At 40.8% G+C, this 12,609-nt stretch overlaps 1 protein-coding gene across 2 annotated transcripts in view; it reads right to left on the bottom strand.

The window, feature by feature from the left end:
* Positions 1-12,609, bottom strand: part of ITGA9 (integrin subunit alpha 9) — a 332,993-nt gene that overhangs the window by 242,848 nt on the left and 77,536 nt on the right. For both annotated transcript variants that reach the window (XM_006124025.4, XM_075921785.1), the window contains exon 15: positions 3,675-3,835. In XM_006124025.4, the coding sequence (XP_006124087.1) occupies positions 3,675-3,835 (161 nt within the window). The remainder of the gene's footprint in view (positions 1-3,674; positions 3,836-12,609) is intronic.

Genomic DNA, 12,609 nt, shown 5'->3' on the forward strand with positions numbered 1-12,609 from the left:
AAATCCCCGCAGGCTGGGAGGCCTGGGAGCAGCCCGGGACCAAACCCTCCCCCTGCAGCCCTGGGGCACCAGGGCGCCGCTCCCAGGGGGTCACTCTTACCTGCCCCCCAAGTGGTGCCCTTCCTGGGGCTGGGCTGGGCTGGATAGGGCCTGGCCAGGCTGGGGGCCCCGCCCTGGGAGACGCTTCTGGGGAGCAGCAGGACTGGCCCTACCGGAGATTCCTCCTCCCGGTTGCAGCCTGGGCTCCGGGGCCCCACAGCAGCCCCCGCCGGGGCTCAGGGATCTAGCCTGGAGCCTGGCCCCAGAGTCTCCACGAGCAGCGGCGGCGAGTTGCTTCCTGTGGCCGGGCTGGAGCCTGTGATCGCTCCCCCTGCGCCGGCTGGGACAGCGGGACTCCTAGCTGCAGCTCCTGTCCCCAGCTCCTGTCCCCAGCACTTCCTGGGTCCTAGCGAGAGCAGGGCAGGGGAGGGGACTCTCCACCCGGGGTTGGAGCTGTTCTCAGCCAGGGGGCAGGTTGGCAGGACTCTGGAACTTTGCAACCTGTTTTGTTCCAGGGAACAGTTTTGTTTTGGTATTATTTGTGAATTTTGTGTTTGAAAAATGAACTCAAGGAAGAGGCTGAACAGATGCTAAGTGGCACTAGTGCTTCCTGAGGACACAGGCCAGCAGCCCTGCAGTCGGTTTTAGTGGAGTGGCTGTCTCCAAAGGCCAGGGCTTATCAACTATACAATGAATCAGAGAAATGTCAACTGGACAAGTTAGAAACATACTGTTATTTGAAGAACATAACCTCATAGACTTTAAGGTCAGAAGGGACCATTATGATCATCTAGTCTTGACCCCCTGCACAGTGCAGGCCACAAAATCTCACCCACCCCTCCTAGAATAATCCTCTCACCTGCAGTTCTATTGGATCACCAGGATTAGGTGACCCATCTCAGGTGTTAATACCTCAATTCCCTAGGTCTTCCTAAGCACTTATCTCTACATCGTGACCACACATACTCCAACACTGCAGTTACAACATAGAAATAATGTTACTTTTTTTGTCACAGAAGATTAAAAGGTGTAATACAGTAATAAAATGAATGGGTTAAGGACAGTCTCAAACACCATGGTGCAAAAAGTAGGTCATCTCATACCTCACTTGTATGAAGGCCAGGGAAAAGAAAACTAATGGCAAACATAAATCGATTAATCATTCCAATGCAAACCTTAAAACTCAGACCCCATCACCAGCTCCCTCAGAAAACTATGCAATCACGGAACTTTAATTTGTACTAGCTTCTGACTCCTGGACTCAGAATAGTAAAGGATCACGACCTCCATTTCCACTCCTCCAGAGAATGCATGGGTCTTTGATGTTCCCATTGTCAAATGGCTCTATGGATCACATCACCTCTTCCCATGAGGGCCCAAACTACCAAGGATCACCATTCCCTACTATTCTGCATCCTTCCTTACACAAACTAATGACCTTTCCTGCAGTTTCCTCAACAGGAAAAAAACCCTGGCCTTGCCTATGTCATATAAACAACTAAATCCTAATTGTTAAACAGCTGTCTTACTTTACTGATAAACAGCTGCTGGTAAATTTAAATGTGTTTATATATTTCCTTTACATAAGCAATTACAATTCCCCAAGTGTTTTTTCAGACAAATAGTTTCCCTTTGAAAACATTTTCTACCCCAAGCCTTAGCTAGCAACAATTATAACAAATAAAATAGCTTTCCAGACGTGTGCTTCCCCCTAGTGAATTCTATCCAACACCCAAAAACCACAACAGGGCTAGTATGAAAGAAAAGTATTTCTTAATGCAAGACCTAAGCAATAAAGGAACATCCTCCTTGAACTCTTTTAACCACCAGAACCCTGAAATATTATATAATAAAGCTTGATTGGATGTGCTTCTTTGAGATAGATCAGAATTATTAAACATGCATCCAGGTCTTTTCGTTGTTAGTAAACTAATTTTCTTACATTTTCTGTAATGAGTTTTTACGCAGCAGACACAGGAAGCCACCCCATAAGAAGAAAACCTTGGAATATCTAGCCTACCTCCAGAGACATGAGCAACTTAACACACGGCTGCTTTTTTAACACATAGTGGTCGTTTTCAATTATGTCAACAGCCTTGCACAAAAATGCTAATAATGTCAAAGATGAACTTCACCCCCAGGCTCAGGGTAACTAGGTACAAAGAAGATTCCTGAAAGAGCTCCTTCTTATGAGAATTATTGACTACAAACTGGCTTATCAGTGGAAATGCAAAAACAGGGACTGTCCCAGTATCTGCCATGTACTGCAAAGTGAATTTCGGTCAGCCTAATTTATGGAGCGGCATCCTTGAAACAGGAGGCCATAATTGCTAAGCTGAAGCATATGCATCACCAGACCAGACATACCATCTCAACATATTGCTCCACAGTTTTGTATCATGGTCCTTTATGTGTTAAACACAAAAGGCACGTAAACAATTTAAAAGAATAATTCCTTTCTACATCAATTACTTCTAACCACCTTCTAGACTTCTAAAAACAAAGTTCTGATTCTCTACTGCCTTTTTTATTTACTTCTCAAATAAGAGGACATATCAAGGACATTTCTTCAGTGAGGCTACGTCTAAACTACACCCCTCTGTCGGCAGAGGGATGTAAATTAGAAGTATCGAAAGTGCAAATGAAGTGGGGATTTAAATATCCCACGCTTTATTTGCATAATGGCAGGCACCGCTTTTTTTCGAAAAGGGGCTTTTCAAAAAAAACCAGCAGTTTAAACGGGGCATTTTTGACAGAAATGACCCATTTTGAAAGAGCCTATATTCCTCAAAAAATTTTAAAAAGCAGCGGCTGCCATTATGCAAATGAAGCGCGGGATATTTAAATCCCCACTTCATTTGTACTTTCAATATGTCTAATTTACATCCCTCTGCCGACAGAGAGGTGTAGTTTAGACACAGCCTGAGAGCTGTAGACCAAAGATCATTATCATATCCTACCAACTCATTGCTAAAGTACTCTCTCAAAGGAACATTATCCCTCCAGAAACATAGCTGGAGACATTCATCCCCAATCTTGAGTAAAGGAAATAATCATTCTAAGACATAGATAAAAGTTTCAATGGACCCTCCTCAAATCCCAATCCAAAATGAATTCATGAACATAAGAACAGCCATACTGGGTCAGACCAAAGGTTCATCTAGCCCAGTATCCTGTCTGCCGACAGTGACCAATGTCAGATGCCCCAGAGGCAGTGGACAAAACAGGTAATCATCACGTGATCCCTCTCCTGTCATCCATTTCCAGACAAACAGAGGCTAAGGACATCATTCCTACCCGCACCTTGGCTAATAGCCATTGATGGACCTAATCTCCATGAATTTATCTACCTCTTTTTTGAACACTATTAAAGTCCTACTCTTCACAATGTCCTCTGGCAAGGAGTTCCACAGGTTGAGTGTGCACTGCGTGAAGAATGTGCCCCAGAACTGACCAACTGCCACCTAAAAGGGCCCTTTCATTGATTCAGAGAAGTTCAACCACAGGAAATAAACAGCAAGAGCATCCCAAACCAAACCGAACATAGCTGCTTTGATGGATGATATAATATATACTTAAAGCAACAGATGAATTGCAAAAAGGTGAACGCCAGGAAAGAGAGAAAATGGACTGACCTTCACGTAGGCTAGGTAGGGCTCACACTTTTCCTTCATGTATGACAGCTGTAACTGCTCCACAACCTGTCCCATTGTTTCCCCAGAAGACACAAAGTAAACCCTGGGCTGTTGGCCTTTTTCTTTCTTTGCCACATCTGCAGTCAAGATATAATTCAAACCTGCCGAAGAAAGAAAACAAAATTTCACAACTGTCAGCCAACGGTGGTTATTTTCTAGCAGCCATAGTCAATTCATTGAGTTGTATCCTCTGGCATGTTTACTTAGAGGGTGATCGGTACGGTGGATGAGGAGACGGTTTACCAGAAATGTAAGAAAGCATTAGTAAAAAAGTAATTCAACAATTTCTAGAGTTATTTTACTCGTCCTACTGAAAAAAAGACCTGCTTTAATTTCCCTCCACATCACCATAAACTAAGGCCTAAATGTCAACACGAACTTGGCATTTCCTGGTTGAATTATAGTCTGATTAGCATTTACAATTTAACTAGAGGAAGTTGTTTGCACTTAAATTTCCCCCTTTTATGAATATTATTACCCTGAAAGCTACAGAATGTGTTCTCCACAGACCAATAAACTATCACTAGGGGGTCCTATTTCATGCTATTCTACCTGGTAAATAATTTAGTAAAGTTTCATATAAAAATACAAAACAGTATGGTGCACAAAAGAAGGCATCTTATCTGTCTACTAAACAATCTGTTTGCAGGTTGAATAATCTAAATGCATTATACTTGCTGTCTGAGGCCCTGAACCTGCAATAAAGTCAGCTGTATTCTTTAGTGGATGCCTCTACCAATAAAGTCATTGGGACCCTGCACAGGCACAGAAGCACTAATGTTAGCGGATCCTATTGCACGATGCGGTCATTAGTGATCTCAGATGAATGTAAATACAATTAAGGGAACATCAGTAGATGACCAGCAGTACTACAGTTGATTAGTGTGCATGTGAGGTATGTGAGTCAGCCCATGTCTGTTTCTGTGCATTATTACATAATTAAGGTAAACAATGACTTTCCTGAGCAGAATGTTAATGGTTTCCTCAACTGTGTACACATCTGTTTTGTCTTTTTAAATTAAATATTATTTAAACCAGCTAAGTGTTACTGCTGTGTTTAAATGATGGTAATCTTTTTAAAATACTTGAAAATTAATTGATACACTCATTTTTCTTGGATTGAGAAATTATGTGAAGTTTTCGAGTGGTTTTTATTTTTTAACAGAAGAAAATTCTGAGTTCTTTAAAGCATAACTGTTGTCACTGACTTCATTTGGGCCCTATCTGTACACAGTAGTTGGATCAGTTTAACTTGAATCATTTTTCAAACCGGTGCAAAAGGCTCTGTGGACATTTTTATTTCAATTTAAATCAGGCTTGCATCCATTTGTCTTCAATTAATTTTCAATCAACAAACTAAAACAAATAAGCCTAATTTACACTAAAATAAGAGTATCCACCCCTTTTGAAGTTTTGTACCACTTCAAAATCACTTTTAAGGCAGTTCTAAAGTTAAAACTGACATGACTTTCACGTAAACAAGTCCTTGCCGTAAAAGGATTCGATCCTGCAAGGTGCTGAGCAGTGCAGTTCCCACTGAAGTTGATAGGAATTATGTGTGCCCAACACAGCTCAGAATCACACCCATACTAAGGTCAAGCAGGACACAGATCTTGGCCTATTTTTAAAGGCAACACTCCTGTTTTGATTTTAGACTGTACAGCCCCTCAACTCTCCACCCTGTCTCCTCTTTTTTCTGCTTTTTTGAGACTCTGCTCTCCTACATTTGCTGAGATGACATCTATGATATCAACTGCAGGAACAACTCTTGCTGGGAAGGACAAGAGAACTGGTGGGCAAACCAAGAGTTGTGCAGGCTGGAAACTAGGCACTGCAGACACTTGCACCCAGCTTCAGGGACCAGGTTGAGCTCCCTAGACCACCAATGATGTAAAGTTGGATAAGAATGGCTACCTAATTCACTAAGGTGTTGGGAGGTTCCACTCATGAGAGTTTCCTAAACTTTTTAAGATTCTCAAATAAAAATGCAACATTATTATTAAGAAACTCCTATCTAGATAAATAGTATAATAAGCAACCCAAATACTAATAAGAACACTGAACAGAGCCTCTAAACAAAACCATTCCAGCTACCATCCTTCTATAGCAACCGGGAATGTTTTTGATTAATACATTTCAAATAGTGCATTTCACATCTTTTCCTTCTCTTTTGGCAACTTGTTGCTTTGCTATATCCAATGATGTCACATCATTGGAAAAGCTGAAATACCAAGATTTCCCCCCCCCTTTTTTTTTTTTTAAAGCAAAGGTGACCAGGGTGGGAAAGGAATTTGCTAGTTCATAAAGCACCCTCAGTGGTTTAATTTATCCTCATTCACTCTCTGAGTATTGGGTAGTGAGCCTTTGCTACTAAATTAACTCTCACTAGTAACCTTTCAGAGTCTGCCAGGGGTATTCAAACATATGCATGCTGTTAAATGTTTATGGGATTTGGTTTTCAACTTCAAAAGTGAATTAAAATTTGGCATCCATGCTCTCAATTTAGAATAAATTTTGAAATAACCGAACCTCTGCTCAGAACTCAAACCAACTCTCTATAAAGGTTTGATAAAACGGCATTCAGAAGCATATTTCATTCATTTGCAAACCAGACCATTCACTATTGCAGCAGATTAGCTGTCCCAATCAATGCCATATTAAGATACTTGCTTGAATAAGTTGTAGCAGACCCACAGCATGATTTTAATTCTCAAGTGTCACATACCCAGTGACATACTGGGGTAGGTGGGAGGCATGGATCAGCATTCACATCACACTCTATGTCAATACCAAGCCAAAGAACAACTAGACAACCAAATTCAGTGATGAATCCAGGCCATGTGCCAACTGAGGCACATTTAGTAGAACTGCATTAGATAACCTTGTTCCATCATATTGTGTTTTGCTATACAAGATGCAAAACATGTACCTTCAATATAACATCACTTGGTTTAGATTAAGGGTAACACCAACAAGAAACAACTTAAGTCAAGTCCCCAGGACGCATGTGTATGAGTCCCTCTGAAAAAGCCTCAGCAACTCAGAACAAAATGGCTCATGAACTTTGCACACAGAGAAAATTCTTAAATATCCACAGGTGTAGCACTCAAAAAACAAAGGCATCTTAGTTTCATTGCTGTATACAACACATATCCTACCTACACACCAGCAGATGACAATGCATAGGATACTCTTTTTCCTAAAAGCAGCATTCTTTTCTCCTTACTTCAGACTTCTTCATCTGAAACCCCTCTATCAGAGCCAACATCATGCACAGTGACTAGACAGCTTTCCATTTGGGGCCCTGCTTTACCTTCCTTACAGAATCACAGCCTAAACAGCATTCACTAACATGCTAGTGGTACTGACTCAGACTAGCACCTGAAATAGAAGCAACAGTAAGAAAAAGTCTATTCATATGGCCTAAATTGAAGCAGGCTGCAGATGGGAAAGATAAACCCAATTTTGTAGACCCCAAGTTCTGGATAGTTTGGATGAGTGTCTTAAACCCTGGTGGCCAATCCATACAAGAGAGAAACTGAACCACCTGAAGCTCACCAATTACTAGTTCAAACAAAGTGGAGCTCCACCCATGACACCACTCTGCATCTACTTTAGGAATTCTCTAAGGGTACATCTACACAGCAACATTATTTCAAAATAACTAGTGTTATTTCTAAATAACCTAGACCACGTCTACACAGCAGGCAATTATTTTGAAATAATGTCAAAATTCTGTCAAGCTGGAGGACTTCTTACTTGGAGTCCCAAGTCAGAGGAAGAAAGCTCTATTGCAAAATAAGTGCTGTGTAGATGCTCCCTATTTCAAAATAAGCAACGCAACTGAAGTAGCTCAGTTTGCGTAGCTTATTTCAAATTAAGCCCTGCTGCGTAGATGCACCCTAACAGTGGACAAGAATGGGGTGATGCAGAGCAGAAGTCAAGTACATTGACTGAGCTGTGCAGAGAAGGTTCCACAGTATCTACAAACACAATGACAAATTTGAGTCAGTCCAATCATCTACCATTTTTATAAACACTGAAAATCACCCAATTCACACAAAAGCATTTTTCTTAATTAAATTGTAGCTTGGGTTTTTCCCTCTGTATAAAGAAATTATCCTGTCTCTGAGCATAGCAAGTATCCTTTCATTTGCCAGTGACTAGGCAAGTCACAAAGTGTCCTGAAATATGGGACAGCCAAGCAGACTCCATTTTCCTGTTCTGGGCCTTCAGCGAGGAGAGCGGTATGGTTTGGAAGCATGCTGACAAGATACTGGGTTCTCACATGGGTGCAATGCACTGGTAAAGGCCACACCCTGACCAGGAATGGTATTACAGCCTAAGCTGCAACTCAACGTGGTAACATCAAGCTGTAGCTGTTACCCTGTCACACTAAAAAACATAGTTTCAAGGGTCAGGCTTAACTAGCTTATACTAGGTATATATAGTCGTATAGCTTATACTAGGGACTTGTCTTCACTTAAAACACTACAACATAGTTATGCACCTCTCATTAACACAGCACTTTCTACACCAGGAATCAGGATGGCAGAACAACCTCACTCCAGAATGTGCATTTTTCACACCTCGGGCAATATTATCACATAGAGGTAGGTTGTTAGGTCTTGCCTAGGGAAGTCTACACTAAACTCAAACTTTTTTTCTAGGCTAGACAAGACAAAGCACAAGAAGGGAAATCCAGTATTATCTGTCAATTCTTTACGCTCCTCCCTGTTTTTGCAAGTCATGGAAATGTATGGTTCCCAAAGAAAACTGTTCCCTTTCGCTGTCATCTAGGGAATATGCACAGCAAAGTTAGTGACACACTGAACCTCTCTAGTCTGGCACTATTGGGACCTGACTGGTGCCAGGCCAGAGAATTTGCCAAACCATGGAAAGTCAATATTGTCTAGCAGCATTACCCACACTTCCACTGCTTACTGGGCCTTTAGAAGATTTTTTGGGGGTAAATTAGGGCTAAATAACAGCACAGAACACCAAGAGCCAGTCCTGGCGTCAGAAAACAAACTTTATGGGACCATGGGAAACTTGGCTACATCCATAAGTGGACATTTAGCTAACTAAAATCATGCTGGATCATGGCTGTTGCTAGACCAGAAAGTGCCAGACAAGAGAGGTTCAACCTGTATTATCAAATGAGTGATCTCTCAGAACTACACGGCAAAAATGGAGGCCCTAGAATGCCCTGGGAAGATTGAACTCCAAAGCCATGCCTGAATCAGCTTTCTGGTCACAACCAGGAAAGCAAGCAACAGCCCAGGGCAAATACTGGGATTGATGGAAATAAATAACTAAAAAAAAAAAAAAATTTCAGACACATCCAACACCCTGTGAGATATTGCTCTGTCTGGATATGAAATACAAGCAGCCACCCTGCCTTCTAGCCCAGCTGCAGCAAAGATGAAGGTCGGACAATGACTGGCACACAGTGCAAAGCAACACATTTCACTGTCCTGTGCCTCTAACTCAGGCCTAACTATTTCATCTGAAAAAAAGATGCTGAATATTTCAGTTTGCACAAAGTGCTCATAAAATGGATGGGATTAGTACTTTGCGAATGACAGTGTACATTGTGGAAATAAACACTGGTCTGCAAGTATCTGTGAAAGTACTAGCAGTACTGCAGCTAGTGCTGGAAAAAAATTGGGAGAAAAAGGCCCCTATTTAGAATTTGTTGGAGCAACCCAATTAAGCTGAAGATAGATTTTCTTAATGGGTCACTGAATTAAATAGTAATACATGAAAATAAACATTTCAGATAGGGGTTTATAATAGAAAGAACAGGATAGTGCCAGTATGTTCAGTACAAACTTGTAAAACTTACATGCAGATGTGATGCTGGTAAAGACATGAGCATTAACTAAAATCTGACAAACTCATAGCTGGAAATCAAACTACCTCATATATTGTTAGCTTTATTCAAAATAGGTTTTAGTCTTACAAGAATGCATTTAGTATTTACACTATGAAATGCTTGTAAACTATTGCAGGTATTCATCTCACTTGTAACATTTGTATTCCATGCTAAACAGAAATATGCAAGCTTTGCTTTATAAGTTTGAAAATGGTATCATGAGCTTTTGTGGGTACAACCCACTTCTTCAGATGAATGGAGTTCATCTGAATAAGTGGATTGTGCCCACAAAAGCTCATGATACCATCTACATTTTTTTTTTTTGGTCTCTAAAGTGCTGTAGGACCATTCATTGTTTTTTTAATTTATTTCAGTAACAGACTAACACAGCTACCACTCTGAGACTTTTAAACTTTGAAAATATTTGTTCTGAATTCATGAAACCAAGCACCGGAAATCACTCCCACCTACTCTGGAGAACTACCACTAAGTAAGCAGGCTATAAGAAAAAAAACTTTGTTAATTGTCCCATCTAGGGATGTAAAATCCCATTTGATCAGTTAACCAGTTAAACATTACGTTTAATGGATTAACCGATTAAATGGGAGCTGCAAGCAGGAAGCTGTTCCAGCCCAGCTGGAGCTGCCCCCATCCCATGTCCCACATGGCTGCTGGCAAGGGAGCTGCCACTCCTGGGTCTGCCGACCCTGTGGAGCTGTTGCTGCCAGCCTAACCTGCAGTGGACCTGGCGGGGCTGGAACAGCTGTCCAACCATGGCGGGCCACAGGCAGGGGGCTTTTCCCAGGCACGGGTTAACCAGTTACCGTCAGCATCACATTTTACCCATTCACATCCTTTGTTCTATCCATCCATGGAGAAGTACATGCAGGCCTTGCCCCATTGATTTGAATGCTAGAAGGGGGAAATAAAAATTGTTGCCATGAAGATTTTTTCCTTTCTTCGCTGTTTGAATTGACAGAGCCAGGAACATTGAATGAACTCAGAGATCCCCAGGTGTTACTCCCCTGGGTCTGCCCTGAAAGCTATTTTTGAATTGACAGATTACCATAGCTCTGTCACCTGTAGGAATCAGAGATGGTAACTCATTTGCATGTGTCTATATTTGTTTGCTTTTACCTGTAAATAACTTACTTTTTTCCTAGCTGATAAACCCTTTAGGTAGTTTATCACAGGATTGGCTACAGGCATTCGGCTTTAATGTAACATCTAGGGTACCAATGGATCTTGACAGAATGTAAAATTGATCCTGACAACATGTAAAAATAAGACACCCCATCATCATTTGCCCATTTTGAAAACATTGGCCAAGAGACTCTGATACATGTGATAATTATTTCCTATCTGTATAAACATAGTGCTTAGAAATATTAGTTACAGATCAGGGCTCGACTGTGTTAGGTACTGTACGTATTAACTAATCTCCCCTAAATATGTTCTAATGCATAATTGGGGTTGAAAGACATTTGAATCTAAATATATATATAGCTGAAGCAGTTGTTGGCATTAATTATCCCATTCCCAAAGAGTTAACCAGTTATGTGAGAGGTGTCACACTACCCCAACCCCCCCCCCCAATATTGTTACTAGGCAACCTGTTAGAAGTAAAATGCATTATTTTGTGTAATTCAGATTAAACACTTATTTGAGGCACAGTGTCCAAATTATATCCCAATAAATTTTTACAGAGTTAGATAATGCTGGCTATGTTTTTCTAACAAATTGCTTTGATTAGATGCATTGTATGAAAAGATAATGTTTGAGAGTTATATAATTATCTACTTAACAAAGAATTCTTTACTAGGGGGTAAGTAACATTTGCCAAAAAACATTCAAATGTTCTTTTAACGGCAGTAAGTTACAAAAGAGTATGATTTGTATCATAATTCAATGTAATTAAACTGGCTCTCATCTGTAGTGTGCTTCAAGAAGATCAGTTCTCTCCAGAAACATGAGAATGCGCTTGAATAAGGAAGGAAAGATTGTTCCTTAACACCCACTACAGCTATATGAAATCAGAGTAAGGGTAAAATTTTTCAAAAAGGCCGAAGTTGCCGTTTTCAAAAGTGATCTTTGGCACTTAGAAGGCTAAGAAAGCCTAGAAGCCAATGAAATGTAAGATACCCAGTGCTTACAGTCACTTTTGAAAATGAGACTTAGGCCCTTTAGAAATGTTTACCTTAAAACAGAGATGGGAATTAACATTTTTGGATGAACCAGTGATAAATAGCTCTCCTCTGGAAAGAAGTGCTTTGCTGAATTGCATGTTCATCTGTGGGATTTTGCAAGAACTCCTAAGCAAGGCAAAGGGACAGCCACAGATATCCTGTCTGAGAATGTGTACATGTCTAAGAACCCCAAAGGGATTCAACTTTGAGCAATTTTGTTGTCTTTGAGGAGTTTCACTATCCCAGACTCAGGCAATAATGGGATAGATCCTGACTAGTCTTAAAGGCTAGAAGCTGTTACTTAGGTACAGCTAAGTAAAGAGGAGGGAATAAAGAGTATGTCTGCCTATTGTATGGCCCACATAAGGTTCAAGAAGAATTTCATTCTCTAGTCAGGGTAGCATAGACACTACCCCTAATTAAACCCTTGGCATGCCAAGGGGGCAGGAAAAAGGTGGAACCAATGGCATGCCACTCTCCTTGTTGGCCAGGCATGGAGGGAAATATGCTACACCCCTATAAAAGTGCAGCTCTACTTTACTTCTGGTGCTGCACTGTGCCAAAATGGAATGATTGACTCCAAACTTTATACCAGACCATTGTTTTATGTGTATGACAGACCTGCACAAACAAATATTCACATGTCATGCATGAATACACAATTCATATATATATGAACAAGTATACATAAAGGCAAATACATATACTTATGTAAGCATTACATGTGCCTATAACATAATAGATAATGTAATATTTCAACATGGTCATAATACTTCTTTGAACTTACAGAGTTCCTTTAATCCAAGATCCT

This window comes from Pelodiscus sinensis, chromosome 2 (genome assembly GCF_049634645.1).
Source record: "Pelodiscus sinensis isolate JC-2024 chromosome 2, ASM4963464v1, whole genome shotgun sequence".
NCBI lineage: Eukaryota > Metazoa > Chordata > Testudines > Trionychidae > Pelodiscus > Pelodiscus sinensis.